The 18,569-nt window shown below is 44.7% G+C and overlaps 2 protein-coding genes across 2 annotated transcripts; one reads left to right on the top strand and one right to left on the bottom strand.

Annotated features, from left to right (window-relative positions):
* Positions 1–992: 992 nt before the first annotated feature.
* On the bottom strand, positions 993–2,711 carry BHQ10_006363 (uncharacterized protein; the record flags this gene model as incomplete). Its single annotated transcript, XM_040878941.1, has 4 exons — positions 993–1,116; positions 1,179–1,924; positions 1,978–2,472; positions 2,541–2,711. The coding sequence occupies 4 exons, from the start codon at positions 2,709–2,711 to the stop codon at positions 993–995; spliced, it is 1,536 nt and encodes a 511-aa protein (XP_040734867.1).
* A 9,271-nt stretch (positions 2,712–11,982) lies between these two features.
* On the top strand, positions 11,983–18,239 carry BHQ10_006362 (uncharacterized protein; the record flags this gene model as incomplete). The annotated part of the gene is made up of 9 exons (XM_040878940.1): positions 11,983–12,091; positions 12,150–13,121; positions 13,195–13,524; positions 13,582–13,693; positions 13,753–13,940; positions 14,009–14,627; positions 14,684–14,764; positions 14,829–15,336; positions 17,856–18,239. The coding sequence occupies 9 exons, from the start codon at positions 11,983–11,985 to the stop codon at positions 18,237–18,239; spliced, it is 3,303 nt and encodes a 1,100-aa protein (XP_040734866.1).
* Between the last annotated feature and the right edge of the window lie 330 nt (positions 18,240–18,569).

Here is an 18,569-nt window from a genome sequence, read left to right as displayed (position 1 = left end):
ATAAGTCTGAGACGAGTCTCTCCAGAAACGAAAAGTCTTCAAATAGCATTAACATCTGTGAGATTTTTTCGAACCAATATGGATGCAGCTGATTCGGCTCGTCAACTCCTGTAACCGAGGGATCGATGCCAACGCCGTCAGAGAAGCCATTATTAGCCACGAACTCAGCCGCAAAACTAGTCGGACCAAGATACCCCAGCGGCAGCGGCGAAGTTATCTCTGGACTCTGCTGATGCTGTAGCTCTCTACTCGAAGGGGTGCTTAATACTTCGATACGACCGGATATTTCTGGATGTCGCTCTACGGAAGGAGAAGGGGACAGCAATCTTCGCCGCGTAAGCGGTGCAGGATGGTAGAAACAGCCATTCGTGGTCCGGCGTCGTTGGCAGCGTGTACAGACTGGTAGTTTATGGTCGCATTTGACTTTGTCACGTCGACATGGCTCGCAACTGGCGGGCATGCCATTGCGGCGGCGTGACGAGCTCCTCTTACATGTTAGCCTGCCTCTACTAAGAGCAGAGTATTGAATATACCAACATCGTGTTAACACCAAAAAGTTATTGTTTGCGAAATGTGATTTGACGTATTTTGAGGTTGTAATGAGGATGATGCGACAACCTTGGAAAATGCGGTAGGTAGCTGAGCTCCGAAAACCAGTCCGAATTCCGAAACTTACCCCGAGCTCCATATGTCCTTAACCCTAAGTCCAAGTGGCGGAATACCAATGATTGGTCTCTTCCATCTGGAAGAGCGAATTACTAACACTACCATATGGACAGATAGTAAAATGATACCTGCTATTTACTTGTTTGTTTGTTTTTTATTTTTTACCTTTACCATTCTATGTCTTGCAGCTCATGTGAGATGGTCAACTTCTTGAATTATCCATTCCATAGGTATCCTTGTTGAAAGATTAAATATACAAGAACATACATTGTCTGCAGTAAAACCGAGCCAGATCAATGTTCATCAAAGACGAAAGACTATCGCACTCATCGCCATTTGTGACCCTGCAATTGAATAATGATAGTTGGAATAACGCTGACGGCAACCATCAAAGCTACACCAATTCCAGCGCTTCCATTGAACCCGACATTCTCAAACATTTGAGGGAACCTATTTTGGCGACGATATTAGTATTTTATGAATTCACGCAGAGTATGTACAAGACGACTTACCAGAATGGTCCAATGAAACCCCAAGTCTGCCTGACAAAGGTAATAAAGACGCCTACGCTCGCAGCCTCAAGACGATAACAGTCAACGGCATAAGTAATCAGCACAGTGGTAACAACTTGGTTACCAGCAGCACCAATAGCTGCGCCGATCAAAGGGGTCACGTTCCATGAATCAGAAGCTTTCCCAAGCTGCACACTAAACACGATGAACCCAACAATCGAAAGCGCATAACCAACATGAGCGAGCCAAAGACGGTATTCGGGAGCGACGAGGACTTCTTCACCGGAGATACCGCCATCTTCTGTATTCTCGGCATTAGCAATACCGGATTTGCGGGCTTGCTGTTGACGGCGTCGTGACATCCATTTATCGGACATGAAGCCGCCGATCTGCTCGCCAATAAGCGATCCGATGATGATGCTGATCATTTGAAGACCATTCTGCTCGGTGTTGAAGTTGAAAAGTACGGGGAACAACTGGGGAATTTCGATAGTCGGGACGATACCAGTCCACAAGAAGACCATGGAGTAGGCGGCAGCAGGGAGGAAAATACATGGGTGAACCACGAGGGTGAGTGGATGGTAGAAGTCGCTAAATTTGAGAGGAGTGGGATCAATGCGTCGGAACTTGAACTGGCTAACCTTTACTGCTGGTGATGCAGTGCCGTTGTCGGTATAGTTTGCGTCGCGGATATAGCGGGTTTCGTGTCCGAGAAAGAAATAAAGGATGAATTGCACGCCGTTGGTCTGTAAGAAATTAGTCAAGAGTATGTGCAGTTGCCTTAAGGAAATAAACATACAATGGCAAGGATGTAGTAAATCCATCGGTACCCAACACGCATAGCCACGAACCCCATTATTAAAGGAGCAACTGGTACTCCTAGGGTAATCATGACGGTCCAAATTCCCATATACCTAGCGCGCTCTTTCTTGAAGAAAGTTTCCGTAACGATTCCACTACCAATAGCAGCAGCAGGGCAGATGAAGAAAGCAGTGATGGCTCTACACAAACCCATTGTACCGAATGAGTAGCTGTTGGCGCATCCGATGTTGCCAACCAGAGAACAGATCAGGGACAACAAGAAGATGGGACGACGACCGAAGCGATCGGCAAGAGGACGCCAGAAGAGCGGTGCTCCACCGATGATTGCGATTACGAGTGAAGTCAAGTAACTGGCGCGCTGGACGCTAACACCAAGGTCGGCGGCGATGTCGACGAAGGCCGCCATGATTGCCGCGGCTGTGAAAGTCGCCATCATGGCATGGAATGCGATCATTATCAGGTTGACGACTTTCTGATTCCAGTACGTTAGTTTCTCCAAGATTATGCCATGGAGGCTGTATCGAACTAATGGTAACATACCTTCCATTTTGGCCAATTGTATGGATCGGCATCAGTCATGTCTGGTAGAGGATCAAGCTCAACCGTCCCATGTCGACTTATAAGATAGTCGCGATATTCGGGGGATAAGTCATTCTCTCCATCATGCTTGATATCCTCATGTTCATTGAAGTGACTCTTGTCGGTCGACATCTTGGGCCAAATTCACTTGAAAGTGCTATTATACTGGACACAACACGCAGTAGTATTTGACGTAAGAGATGCGCGGGTGCTAGTAGGAAGCAGGACAGAAAATAGTCGCGACTTGACACTGGCACTTTATAGACCGTTAATTCTGGAACAGATAAGTCAACTAGAGTCTCTAGTCACAGCGAGTCTACAGCACGGGGCAACCCCAAATCTAAATCGATAACTCCGCATCCCCCTTTGTCCAATGCAGCCTAGCATCTCTAGGATGACAGAAGAAAATGCAAGGATTGTGTGGAGGAGCGGAAATGAGATTTGGACGGAGTGGGACTAAGCGTCTGTTGAGGCCGTCTTGCAACGACAAGGACAAGCATCAGCGGATGTGATTTTAACCGCCCCCTGACTGTGCCAGCACATCGCAGCTACATGTGAAGCGGTCCAAGGGAACTAGACAATCAAGCTTGGTTGTTAATCGTTAAGTCCGTGGTTAGCTCGAAAGCCCTGTCCGGGCACTGTTTCACATGACGGGCTGATTGGCCAAATCATACTAGATTGACTAAGTTATTCTTGGCTGCGTAATAGTTAGATAACTCCCCAGTTATGTAGTAACATAGTCTTACTCTGGTTCAAAAGTCTATTTTTTGGGCGTTTGGTACTCGTCAGCTCGTGGATAAGTTAATTTCCGGCGTGAGGAGGACGTTCACAAACGTTCTGATCTTCAATATGCCATTTCGATGCACCAATTCGGTGCTTGCAAGAACGCTTTCGTCTCTAATTTCATATCTTTCCATCCGATGTATATTGATCTGTGTCTATGTCACAAATTATTAAAGGAATAGGTGATCCTGTATTAGACAGCCGGGAGACGTGGAAGAAGACACTCCTAAAGAGACAGCTCTCCTGTGGATCTTCCAGACCCACCCCCGCAAGAATCTTTATCCCCCGCAAATGGAGAGCTTCCCCAGATTGACAGAGATCCATTCTATGTTAAAGAACCAAAAACGAGGATATTGCTTGTTGATAGGGATTGCGTAATAAGATTTTGAGGACAATATTGATCGATTTGTTAATCTTCTAGAGAAATTGACACAGATCTGGGGCCCGAGCGCCGAGCCTAGTGCCTTTCAGTCACCGTCTGGGCGAGGCAAATGTTGAGGTCCTGTAAGTATTCACGGGATATTAATTGGGGAGGTGGGAAAAGCATCTATGATCACTGGGAAATATTTCCTAAAGTGAGAGTCGAGAAGGGTTATTTAAATAAAATTTTGAATTTTGGAAGCACGCAACAAATACCTTGCCACCTCGTATCAATACTCTAAATCCAACGCAGTTTTGTATTGAGTGAGTCTTGATGCTCTAATCCCATCGAAATTTCTGATTAAATTACATGAAGAATATTTAATCCCACAGTGGATGATGCTTCTTTCCTATAATCTTCCAATGCATCTCACTCACAGGTACCTCTAAGGTGCTCGGAGGTCGACGAATATTTCCAGTAAGCTCTATGCTTAACGTAATTTCATCTCGCCTTTAAATAAACGCTTCGAAATCAATACACTTTTTTTTAACAGAAAAGTCCGGAAAGGGTCTTTCTTGAGTCTCAACCCAAGAATATGTCGTCATGGTCGTATCTGCATTATAAGAAACTGCTTGAGAATATCACTACAATGCCGCAGATGAATCCAAAACATCTCAGAATGATCCTGTTGTGGAATCGTTTCTGGTCCATATCCTTCCATGTGATGTCTCTCCCCGTCAAAAAAATAGTCCTTGAAGGCTTCGGTGCGAATAGCGTTGTAGCAATGCTGTACGTGAAAAGCATCAAGTCCTCCCATGTAAGCTTCAGGACCAAGTCCAAATGTCTCATCCGGCAGTCTGACAGCCCTTTCTGGGTCTTTGTCCATTGCAATGACTTGTTCACGTTTCAACATGAAGACTCGCTGAACCTCATAATCTTGCCAGAGATCATCCGTAGTTGGGCCAGGTTCCCGTCGTCCGAGTAATTGATCCTCGACGTTCGTAGCGGGAATTAAAGATGCAGAGATTTAGTTCTGATATTTCGCGTCCACATACAACATTTCAGTACATCTTCGAGGTTTCTTACGATGCCTGTTCTACCACGTCTAGAGGATAGAAAATTTCGGTAAACATGTTGACCCCAACAGACATGCACACTTGACCAGAAAGACGATATTTTAGTCCTTTAAGATGAAATACTTTGTATGTCATAGAATTGGCGGAAAAGAGACCCAGGTCGACTCAATAACTTGCCTGGTGAATCATACTCAACAATCCTACCATCATCAACGACAGCTATCATGTCGAAATCCGTAAAGCTTTTTACGCGATGCGCAACTGCTATAATCGTGCAATGTGAAAACTCGTTACGTATTACTCTCTGCATGAGCTCATCCGTCCTTTTGTCAACGTTGCTAGTAGCTTCATCCAAGAGTAGCATATTGCGTTTCATAAGAATGGCGCGAGCAAGACACATTAATTGTTTTTGACCTGCTGATAGAGTGATATCTTCTATCTTTGCATCCAAACCACCACTACAGGACTCGACTTGATCACGCAGCTGAACCCTTTCTAGAGCTTCCAGAATCATCGAATCATTAAATATTGCCGTTGGATCAGCGACAGTAGAGAATCCTATAAGATTCTCGCGGACAGATCTGCTCGATAGCAGTACTGGCTCCTGCGGAATAACTGTGACCCTGTTACGCACGACCTCCCTTGGACACGTTAATAGGTCCAAGGCGTCAATTGTCAGCTGTCCAGTTTGTACCTCGATCATGCGCAGAATGGCCAAGATCAAAGAGCTTTTACCACTCCCAGTACGGCCACATATTCCTAACTTGGTCCGAGATTCGACTGTGAGGGAAATATTTCGAAGTACCGGCTGAGCAGTAAATGCGTATCCAGCAGAGACATTTTTAAACACCAAGCGCCCGTCAGATGGCCATGTAGAAGGGGGATATTGACTTTCGCTCGGTAGATCCTCAGAAGGGACAGTGTTTTGAAAGTCCCGGATACGAGTTATAGCACCAATACTGGTCTCCATCGAAGTCCAAAAATTCACCAATTCAGCCAGCTGTTGGCTAAATGTGACAAGAGAAATGAGAGATACGCCAATGGAACCAATATTTTGAACGAATACGGCTAGGAGGCAGAGTATGATAGCCMCTCCAGCCACAAGCAAGTCCAAGACCAGGATCAACCACCTTTGGACAACAAATAGGGTGAAAAATGGTCGTTGGGACGTTTGAAGTAACTTCTGGTGTTCCTCTTGAAAGTGCTGTTCCCACCCAAAGGCCCTGATGGTAATGAGCCCACTGATAGTCTCTGTGAAATGGGTATAAAGCGGAGATTTGGTCTCCAAATCAAGTTGACGCAATTGTCGCGAAGTGCGAAGGTAGAACTTCTGGATCACGTAAACCACGAATCCGGCAACAGGAATGAATGAAGCGAGGTACTTTGCTCCGACTGATATAAAGATGGCACTCATCAGGCATTGCACGAAATTATTGGTAGTTTTGAGAAAGTCCGCAGGTAGAGATCGGTCTACCAAGGCCATGTCTTGACTGAATCGATTTAGTGTAATACCATTATCGGTGGAGGTCAAAAACCACAACGGGGCATTTTTGATTTTGGTAACTAGGTACTCATGCAACCGACTTGAGGTTTTGGGTACGATGCGACAAAAAACGAGCCACATGCACAATGCCCACAGAGCGGATCCGACGGTTGCCAGCATGGCATACACGGAGATGTACATTACCAGGTGTCCGAACGGATAGTGTGCGTTGGCTTCTGCCCACCATTGTACCCATAGATCTATTCTCAGTTAGTATATATTAGACACTTGTATTGAAATATGCAGGATCAACTTGCTAGGAAATTGAGAGCAGAAAGCTCCGATTACAAGGCACATGAAGTAGACAAGCATATTTCTAGTTCCAGCGGCCTTGAGATAGTATGAATAGTTAGTCAAATCACCTAGCTTCTTGTCTACAACATCTTCAACAGCATAATTTGTGGGAAGGCTCGTGGTCTGATGATCATCAACAGGCGACCCAGTCGTAATATTGGAAGCATCAGGAGACAGTAGTTCATTAATTACCGTAAGATCGTTGCTCGTCTGATCTGCCTTGGGTCGTTCGTAGGTCAATATCTTCCCATCTTCAAGCATCAAAATTTGATCAGGGCGAATCAGATTATGAGCTCCATGTGTGACGAGGACGATAGTCACCCCATGCCGGCGTAGTAGCCCTTGCCTCCCAAAGACATGTGTAACAATATGTTCACTAGTTCTAGCGTCCAACGCGCTCAAAATATCATCAAAAAGTGCTAATTGGGTCCGGGCGTATAATGCACGGGCTATGGCAATTCTTTGACGCTGACCACCACTAATTGAGGTACCATTGCTTCCGATAATAGTCTGATGTCCTTGAGGGAGGCTTCTTATATCGTCTTCTAGAGCACATGCCCTAATGACTGTTTTATACCATTCATTGTCGTATTCGAGTGGTCCAAGAATATTGTCTCGAAGGGTCCTTTGACGAAGCCAGGAATCTGTGTCACAGTAACTGACTGTCAACGAAGCCTGCATCTGCATAAGACCCGTCGTACAGTGTAGTTCGCCCAGCATTGCTTTCAAAAGCATGCTTTTTCCTGAACCCACAGGGCCGACAACCAGTGTTAGTGACCCACGAGGAAGTTTTAGATTTATGTTTGATAGCAGAGATGTGGTCCTATTTGAACTGAAATAGGCTTGCTGAAGTAATACAACGTCTGTTGCGTCAGTAGTTGGCTGGCCTTTGTATCCTATGCTTTCCCGTGTTGTGATGTCTTGCATTTCGAATGATGTTGAGCCATTAGATCCCGTCGTTATCTCAGGCGTTATATGCGAGATGAGATGAAATCTTTCGCTCCCTCGATAATTGTGCCGTGAAGGTTTCAGAAGGTATTGCTGGATTTTCTGGAAGCTTTCAAGGACTCCAGCAACCCTCGGTGCAGAATAAACCAAGTTTGATAATGGATTGCTCGCTAAAATAATGATAGAAAGTGTCGTAAAAGTTTGTGCTTCTGTCAGGGGGTCCCGCTCCGTCCAGATTGCGATTCCAGTATAGACCCCAAGGGTGATGACAGGGGCAAGGTTCGAGGGTATGCCAGCTGCGAGCTTTTGTTAGCACGTTTTAGCAAGCACACACCTGCTGATTTGACCTCCACCAAATGGGTTATTTTACCGACTAAGTTCATCGCAACAAATGAATGTCTAAATTTCTTCTGCAAATTCAATTCTTGAACTCGAAGCTGCTGTACAGTGATGCAGATCTGCTTCGAAATACCCAGCATCTTCGCAGCTTTACTCACGTCTAACCAATTGGATGTAAAGGCAACTCTTTCACGTACTGCCTGCATCCAAGTCGTTTGTCGAGCAGGGAATGACCTTGAAATGAGACCAGTCAGATAGAATACTACCAAAGAGATTGCTGCTGGAATACCAGCGGCCCAAAGGACCTCTTTTTCCAGCAGGTAAATGGCAACGCCCAACTCAATTGGACTTGCCCATGTTTCGTGAGCGTTCTGAACACCTCTTGAGATGTTGTCTACTTCGGTACTCATCAGCGTCACCGCTGAAAGATCATCATTCGTGTCAGATTGTACTTCTAGCGTCTTTTCATAGATTATGGATACCACTGCACCACGCATCTGAGTTATCAAGCGAAATGTGTGATGCTCGTAAATGCCGTTGAAGACCTGAATACTCTTGTAAGTTTCATACTCATGAGAAAGCGTTGAGCAAAGCAATCACCTACCCCTTTGAGAACGAAGACGAGAGAAAATGCCCCTACTAATCCATATCCATCATTCTTGCTCGAGTTCTTGTCTCCGACGTAGTCGATCAATCGTGATATCAAAAAAGGTTGAGAATAGTTCAAGCCAATTAGGGTCAGTCGTGCCATGAACGAGTATACCACTGACGATTTGAAGGCGCGCAAAACGCACCATGTCAGAGTATTTTTATTCGACTTTGAGGCTGCGCAAAATATCAGCGGATAAGCTCTTCAAGAAAAACAGGGTCCACATCTGTCATCTCACATGAAATCCATAGTTTCTTCACCTTCTGATGTACTATCTCTGATGATAGAGCTTGATCGAGCCGTGGTAGGTTTTCCACTGATAGATTCTTCTTAAATCCCAGGACGAACAGTTGATTGATCCACCAGAAAAAAGAGCGACTGTATAAGCCACAGATTTCTTCAGCCCCATACTGTATTGTTCCATTGATAAAATGTGCCTGCTTTGTCCTTGTTTCAAGATAAAACCAGGCTATCTTCAGACCAATACCAACCGAGTAAATCACAGCGATAGTCGTATAGTCKGSGAGCCATAAAGTTCGCACGCGCACAACATCGAATAGTAAGGATAACGATAGAAAGAGATTAAGCAGAAACGAAGGCTGTATTGCGTAGATGTGTTCTAGGTGCGAAAGTAGTTGCAAGCCCGCACATGCTATGAACGCTACCACTGCTGATGCTATCGACGTTTCTGTTCGTGGAGCACGAGGTAATGCCCAATAAATAACCAAGAGTAGTTGGGATAATCCATATGCCATTGAGAGCAGCTACCGCGATGAATCAGTTTTGGATAAAAGAACAAACAACTTCTGGTAATACAATATGGCAGTTACATACCACCTTAAGCCAGTAAGCAGGACTCCGTGCAACCTCCTTAGTCTTATTCTTCCATAACTGTCGGTACCGCAAAGGAAGAGCTAGTAATAGCAGCACTGATGGCGCTATCGCTAATAGAGATTCTTCGAAGAGTAATGTGAAGTCAAAGTCTCCGCGGCAATGACTGACTGTAGGACCGAAATTGGTTTCTCCGCAAAATGTGATGTTTTCCATGTTCCTTGACTATATTTATATCAAAGAGCGCATTCTTGAGGATCAAATTTTATGCAGGATGAAGTTTAAAAACATGGATTTCATCTGATAAGAGGAAACAAGATGTCTAGACATGCACATGCTGCCCATCGCATATCAGGGATTAGATGCTTTCGCTCATTGAACCGGGATCTTGATTCGATCGATTTGATTTCATTTGTTCTTCTTTGTTCTTCTTTGTTCTTCGTTTTAGTGGTGCTTGCTCTAGGATTGGGTAGTCTAAGCTGGGATGCGACCAGGGCTTATCTCTGACCTATCACCATGACTCCAAATGATTTCTCGTCGTGGCGACTAGCCATAACTTCGGATTGTAGGGAAAAGCTCAAGAGTAGCTGAAATTTGATGGATTCAAATCATGAAACAGCCACACAAATCTTTCCAGCAAGCTGACATTGTCGTTATCGACGGTGGAGATTGATAGGAATGTGTAGACACGGGCGAACCGTGCCGTCTAGGCCCTGTGGGGCGGACTACATAGTAGGACGATCTAGCTCAATTTACGTCTGCTAAAGTCAGACTAAAGCCGCTTCTCGTTTTAGTCGCATTTTATGTGACATGCGACATCCATCCATTGAGCAAGTTATTTCGCTTACTCTCTGGCTTGGAATTGACCCTCCTGGGAAGGCACGTGATCATAGGAAGCGAAGTTAGGACGGCTGAGCATAGATGTATAATCTCAATTATAGTTCTCTTCTTGCCGTCCGTACATCCATACAGTCTGGCTCACCCAAGTAACTCACGATGGGTGGTAATTGTCACCAATCAGCTGACCGAGTCTTCGGTCCTACTGTATCTTGTCCATATGAATTCGATTTTACCTTGTTTTTCGAGCAAAGCATCCTCTCCATTGGTCCCTCTATTCTGTTCCTGCTGCTCGTGCCCTTGAGAATTTTGTACCTCTACAGGACAAGTATCAAGACTACCAAACTCGTCAATAATTGTCTTTGGCTCAAACTCGCGATAGCAGTATCTCTCATAGGCACTCAGATTACAATGTTGACATTATGGGCTCAAGAAAACACAGTCCGTACTGCTATTCCGTCTGCCATTCTATCTCTGCTAGCCGTGCTCCTCATCACAGTCCTATCGGCCATCGAACATAGCCGATCGGTCCGTCCATCAACCTTGATATGCGTATACCTGCTGGTTACCATCCTGCTCGACTCCGTTCAGGTTCGGACATTATTTCTACGACCATATTACTCTAATAACCTCGCGGCCATGGCTGCTACAGCCGTCGGATTAAAAACACTCCTCCTGTCGATCGAAATTCAACACAAAGGCAAATACTTAAGCCTTAAAGACCACGAACAATATCCGCCAGAGGAGTTGAGCGGCGTGTTTGCTCGGACAATCTTCTTGTGGCTCAACGAGTTGTTTTTAAGAGGCTTTCGTAAAATTTTGACATTGGATGACCTGTTCCCTACAGACAATAAATTGCATTCCAATCTGTTGATGGGTGCTTTGAAAGTACAATGGGCCAAGTGTTTGTTTCCCTGACTACCTTTGTCGAAAATGTCAAGAGTGTGTGAACAGATCAAACAATACAAAGACTTACCATGTGTCCCAGATAAATCAAGTAATTCACTTAGCATTATATATGCGACCGTGTCTTGTTTCCGGTGGACTCTTCTACAACTCATCGTCCCACGCGTATGTCTGATTGGATTCAGCTACGCGCAGACCTTCTTTATTGAGCGCGCAATTAGACTTGTTAATGAGCCAGTGACTCAAGATTCAAAGAACGATGGTTATGGATTGATTGGCGCCGCAGCACTTATATATGGCGGTATTGCGGTCTGTACAATTGAATATTCTGCTTGTTGATGGAATTTCATATTGACTAGTGAAAGATATCAACCGTACATTACCAACACCAACTTTTTCGTATGATAACCATGTTTCGTGGCGCTTTCGTTGCCCTGATCTATGACCATTGTATTACTCTTCGGGAAGGTGAATATGACGAATCAGCAGTGATTACGCATATGACTACGGATGTAGACATGATTGCCAGATCGTTAGAGCAAATGAACGAACTGTGGGCGCGTGTCCTGGAGGTTGCCATCGGAATCTGGCTTTTGGAAAGACAACTGGGAGCAATTTGTATAGCTCCAGTTCTGGTTATAATGAGTACGTACAGATCATCGTCTCTTACTCGCATTCCTACATTGAATGGTATCTGATTTTAATTTCTAGTTTGCACATCTCTGCAGACATATATGGCAACATTTATGTCAACGCGACAGAAGTTGTGGATGGGAGCGATAGAACAACGCATAAGCATAATATCTACTACGCTGAGATCTATGAAAAGCATCAAGATGCTTGGCTATTCAGACCATCTAAGTGGTTTGTTACAAGCGCGCAGGCTGCGTGAACTGGATCTTTCGAGAAAATTTCGATGGTTGATTGTGTGGCTGAACGTAGTCGGTGGGTGTGCATCAAACCTAGACATAACGCTAGCTGACTCGACTACTTTATATATCAGCTAGCCTACCGCAAATGTGCGCTTCCTTGGTGACCTTCGCAGCTTTCATCATTCGATCCCAGATTGACGGGTCCGAGCCTCTTTCGACTGCACAAGCTTTCACCTCTCTTGCCATTATCAGTCTCATCACTTCTCCGGCATTGCAACTCTTGGCATCCATTCCTGCGTTGTCAACCTCCGTGGCAGCTTTCGATCGCGTGCATCGATTCTTAACGTGCTCCTACACAGGCAGGGAGGCGGATCACAATCCCGAGATTGCGTTTTTTCAAGGCTCTGGTGTACTCCCTGCGTCAGATAGGAAAAGAGCTGATCAAGCATTCACGCCCGATATCCAAATGGATACGACCAGAGTTGATGGGCGACCGTTTTATGTTCCCTCTTTAAGTTCTGATATCGCGATTTTAACTGTGTCAGAGGCTTATGTCAGGCCAAGCCCAGCTTCAGAATTTTGTTTACAGAACATCAACGTTACGGTCAAGTCAGGAAAGATTACAATAATCACGGGCCCTGTGGGATGTGGAAAATCTGTCTTATTGAAAGCGGTAATGGGAGAAATAATCTGTGAACAGGGCTCTATATCAGTTTATGACGATGGAGGAATTGCCTTCTGCGGTCAAATCCCCTGGTTGCAAAATACGACGATTCGGAACAACATCTGCGGGTATTTAGGCCAAGACAACCCGAACTTGTATCATGAAGTCCTACATGCCTGTGCTCTCGAAGACGATCTTACCAGGATATCTAATGGGGATGAGTCGCTTGTGGGAAGCCAAGGAATTACATTAAGTGGTGGACAGAAACAGCGCATTGCATTGGCTCGTGCTCTGTACTCTAGACAACGTCTGCTCGTCCTGGATAGTGTCTTGAGTGCGGTTGATCAACACACGGAGCGAATTATACTCGAGCGGGTATTTGGTAGCAATGGACTTTGTCGAAAAGCAGGCATATCTGTGCTAATGACAGCACACTCCAGTAAGTCACAATTTTATGTCCCTTGGGCGTTGGAAGTTTATATTTTCACACAAACTTAACTTCATTTGCAAAGAAAAATATTTTGGTCTAGCCGACGAGGTCCTAGTATTGAACGCACAGGGACAGGTCGTGAAACAAGGGGCCTTTAAACCTGCGCTATCCGCAGATCAAGTAACAGAAACTGAGGAGTCGGAATTCCCCGGAATTCACGATAGTGATTCGTCTACGAAAGAAAAAGATATTACAGTTCCCAAAACACTAACCCCTGAAATCATCTCTGATATGTCTCGTCAGACTGGCGATATTGCTGTCTACTCATATTATCTCAGAGCCATTGGGTGGCGACTCGTGCTTGGGGCCTGTGTGATTATTGTGGTATATGCCTTTTCCACTAACTTTCCCCGTAAGTTCGTAGTCTCCCACTGCTGCAGACTCTGATGCTGATTGAAGGGCCTAATAGAGGTTTGGTTGGACATTTTTACCAACGATGATGGTGCACGMCCCAGCCGATTCATAGGTGTTTATGTTTTTCTGGCCGTTGCTGCTTCAGGATCCCAAGGTTTAATGATATGGTACGTCTATTTGATGTAACCTCGATATGTTCGATGTTATTAACCGTAATTCTTTCAAGGCAAATCATGATCAATATTGTTGTCAGGTCAGGGTTGACGCTGCATGGCATTCTCGTTCGTGCCGTGATGAATGCGCCGATGCATGTATTCGCGGAAGTTGATTCAGGTGTAATCTTGAATAGGTTCAGCCAAGATATGACTCTCGTCGATGCGGTTCTGCCCACTGTGACATTTGGGACACTCCTAGGTAAATGCGATATTTTGTTTCCAAATACAAGTCGATGTCACTTTTCTTAGCTAATTCTGATCATTTAGGTGCTGCACAATGCCTAGCCCAAGCGGCTTTGATATCATTAGGGTCAAGTTACATGGCGATCACCATTATTCCGACACTTATCGTTCTTTATTTTGCACAAAAGGTATATCTACGAACATCTCGACAGATCCGATTCCTTGACTTGGAAGCGAAAAGCCCTCTTTATACACATTTTGCGGAGACGTTAACCGGACTATCTACCATTCGAGGATTTGGCTGGCAGACAAAGTTCTTGGAGGAATGTCTCTGCCGACTCGATATTTCTCAGAGGCCATATTATTTACTCTTTTGTATTCAGCGATGGCTCAATGTCGTTCTAGATCTTATGGTTGCCAATTTGGCGATAATATTGACAGCGCTAGCGACGTCCTTGCGTGGTTCCACGGACGCGGGAAAGCTTGGAGTTTCTCTTACAGCTATCATGGCATTTAACCAATCTCTACAGGAGCTGGTGACCAGTTGGACTGCGATGGAGACCTCTCTAGGGGCTATTTCCCGAACTAGATCATTTCAATTGAATACTGCCAGTGAGCATCGACATGGAGAAGATTTTGTCCCTCCGTCGGAGTGGCCCTCCCGCGGTAAGATCGATGTACAAGCTGTTACCGCATCTTACGAGTAAGAAATTCTTTTTCTTTTTGAGAAGCAGCCATTTAACTCAATGATACATTCAGCGGCGTGAAGAATGTCTTGGAGAATATCAATGTCACGATCGATCCGGGAGAGAAAGTAAGAATATGTGGAAGAACTGGCAGGTAAGTGACGTCCACGATTGAAAAACAACCCTCATTGTGAATGTGGTATTAATTTACGATCAAGCGGAAAGAGTACCTTTATTTCGCTGCTACTACGACTGATTGACCACAAAGCTGGCACTATTCGGATCGATGATGTAGATATCACAACGATTCCCCGTAACGTCCTCCGCTCTCGTTTCATTTCTATCCCACAAGATCCGCTACCAGCCCTCCCAGGCTGTTCCATCCGATCAAACCTCGATCCGAATCGACATGCAACGGATGCAGTGATCTTGTCTGCCCTTGAGAGGGTCGGCCTCCATAATTTGGTTGAATCTCGTGGTGGTTTGAACGGAGAAGATTTGAGCTCACATCCATTGTCACAGGGGGAGCAGAGACTCTTCGCACTTGCAAGAGCCTTGATATCCAAGTGGACGCGGGATGCGACTACTGGCGGTCTGGGAGGGATACTAATTCTTGATGAGTTCACCGGAAACACCGATGCGGAGACCGAGCGAGCAATGCTTCAGATCATTGAAAAAGAATTTGCAGTCTACACAATCATTCAAATTACACACCAAATTGATGCGGTAAGTGAAATGTCGGAAAGGACCTTGAATCTGGTATCGGGCCGGTTAAATGAGTAAAGCGACCCAAGCCTTCGTTTTTCTGTTTCTCGATGTGTATTTAATATTCCAGGTCGTACCCTTGCCTATTTCCCCCATTTTTTCAACCTCCTGATGTCGGCCGTATTTCTGTGTAAGGGTAACATTGTGGACGAGCTGTTGAGCAGTAAATGAAGCTTATGAGGCTTAGGAGATTTCAATGATATTGACAAAATGCGGTTTCTTACTACAATCCAATGGCATGTATAATGGCGTGTAAGGCCAAACTCTTCTGCTTCACAATGACTCGTTTGGTACCAGATCAAGTAATATTACAAATATCTCTTATAAAATCCTTAAGAATTTACTTCAAACCAAGGGACCAATAAGTACAATCAAGACTTGTATCAATCGGCGTACAAGGAGCCCATATGGTGTTCTTGATGGAGCAGTCCTGTGGGTGTCGAAGGCTAAAAATGAGTGATAATTGCACGGACTTTCGTCCGTGATATCCGAACTGCACATGGATGGAAGAAGGGTACCCTCAAAGATCTAACAAGTAGCTGTTTGATGATATGTCACGCTGACGCTAAAACATGTGCATTCATAGCAAGCGAACTAGTTCTCCCTGATGACAGAGAATACTAAGTCATAGAGAAAGAACTAAGAAAGGCAAATCCAACTCTATCCTGTGGATGCTTTTAGTCTCTGTGTGAGACATTTACCTTTTTCCAATCGGTCGTTAAGCTCTTGGTAAGTAATAGTGGCTGTTATAGTAGAGACATGTTCGAGGGTTTCCTGGCCGAAACACAGTGTGACTTTTACTAGGTATGTAAATAAATAGACGAAGTTTCCATATATAGAGGGCAAAATTAAAGAGGATAACAAACCCATATCAGATTTTTTAATGCTTAGAACAAGAATACTGCAAGTACCAAAGAGTCAAGTAAATCCCGCCAATAAAACAAGTTGGTGCTTGGATATTCAACTTCAGACTAATCTATCCGGGCCCTTTATAACTCAGGAATTTGATAATATTCGATACTTGTCAGAAGGCCACCAGCCCTGATGCTATGGCCGAGGATAGCCTCATCGTATGGACGGGCACTMCCCTCCTTCACAGCCCGCCATAATGGGGCAAGACCACGCATTGATGAGCGATATGCCCGACCCCATCAATTACTTGAATCCTCTGACCCTGCCCATTCAATACCGTTTGTGGAGGTCCGAGAGTATTATCTGCGGCTCAGAGAATGGTCTGGGTGCCCATAATAGTGTCAAAGCTTGGTCACATATATCTTGGTTCTGTCTTCAAATTTGAGCGCAGCCTACCTGAGCAAGATAATCGAAGGAATGTGCCCAATGTACACGAGCCATTCTGGGATCATGTTCTGCGTGTTCCGATGAACTATTGAGAACTATGATTTCATGAAGGAGTACCAAGCAATGAAGCTGATGAAACATTAAGATCTATAATCGGTAACTAAGCGGAATGTCTAATATCATCCACCCAGCCCTGTCAAGCACTGTTCTATAAAAGCAGCTGATACCGATATATTGCAAATGGATACAACCTTCCAGCCTGCCTTTATCTCCATCTCACCGAGCAAAACCTGGTCACTCTTAGGGTTAAGGGAATAAGTTTACAACAGTTCATCACTTACCGTACCGGAGGTCTTAAAAGTCCCTATTTTATCTGTTTGTCCTGCATGTCTTAAGGTCGACACCGAGCACCAGGGTTTCATAGGCACTGAGATGTAAGGTTCTTGTTTAATTTTCTCCTTTACCTAAAGGCTAGGCTCATATTCTTTTCTTTATATTAGGTATTTATACCACGAGACGTCAGTATTCAGCCTCCCCACTCAGCACGCTTGAAAGCAGTACTCAAAAAAGACTCGAGACTGGGCGCCAAAGCCACTATCAATAGATTTGCCACAGACGATATAATTAGAACCGAGGTTACAGACGAATGCTGAAGTTCGAACACATCTGGGAATACTTCTTCGATTGCGAGAGGGGGTTGCCGACCTCGGTATATCAACGCGGGGAAAACATACAAACAAGCTCCTAGATAGCCAAATTACCAGTAAATATAACGTACATAGACGCTCGTTTTCAAATATATTACTCAAAGAAAGAGATAATCGTTCTGGGGCGAAATAAAAAGAAAAAGAGAGAGACTGTCAATAGCAAGCATATAATATGGTCAACGAAATCACATTCAACGGTAGGAATGCTGAAATGATAGTGTCTTCTCTCGCGGACCTGCTAACTTATCAAATCTATCATAGAATGGCGGGAACTAAGCTATTTGACCTTTGAATGGGCGGATAGCTATGACGCCAAGGTGCGCTATAGGCAATACCCATATCGCAATTCGAACCATTGATCGATTTCATTTGAACCAGGAATTCCATCGTATGGAAGCTATTTTGGCTCCCCGAGTAGTAGTACGTCATTATAGTCACAAAAAATGTCATTCAATTTTCGCTGACCATCATTAGCTCGACTATTCCGAACAAACTCTTGGTGTCAAATTCGACCTAACCGCCAAAGAATTCTTACAACTGTCCGACAACAAAAACCGACTTGGCGGTCTAGTTGACTGCATTCACCATGTCGGCGCCTCCAAGTTTGAGCGTACGGGCAAGGACACGATAACTGGTCATCACCAAGTCAGGGTTGAGTACAAACGTTACAGGACCATGGAGAAGAAGGAAACTGAAGTCGAGGCAAGGGGACATGGGTTGACGATGATGTTACATTATTATAAAAAGGTCGATGGAAAATGGAAACTGGCAGGTGTGAAGCCTCAGAAGCGTCTGGATGAGTTTAATTTTCCGCAGATTTTCAAGGAGCCGGAGGCCAAAGGAAAGGCAAAAATGTGATTTCTATATTTGTGTGACCGTAGCAATACTATCCCATTGGATGATCAGATAATCGCCTCAACCCTTTGTCCAGATTGAAGTCATAAGTCTTTGATGTCACATAGCTGAACATCTCATATCCATCTTTCCGATTCAATTGAATGTACATACAAAGTTGTGTAGGCAGTGCCAACATTTGCTCATTATGAATTATGTAGCTAACCCCTTGGCTTTCCAATAAGGTTCTAATAGTCGCAACCAAGTCCATCGAGTCTTGTTTCCCCAACCCTTCGCCTTCCACTCATTCAAACTCTCGGGGAAATGGTCCACACCATCTCTCACAGCGGAGTC

The sequence above is a fragment of the Talaromyces amestolkiae genome, assembly GCF_001896365.1.
Source record: "Talaromyces amestolkiae strain CIB chromosome Unknown scaffold12.1, whole genome shotgun sequence".
Classification (NCBI taxonomy): domain Eukaryota; kingdom Fungi; phylum Ascomycota; class Eurotiomycetes; order Eurotiales; family Trichocomaceae; genus Talaromyces; species Talaromyces amestolkiae.
The sequence above is the reverse complement of the archived record's forward strand: the minus strand, read 5'-3'. Positions and strand labels throughout refer to the sequence as shown.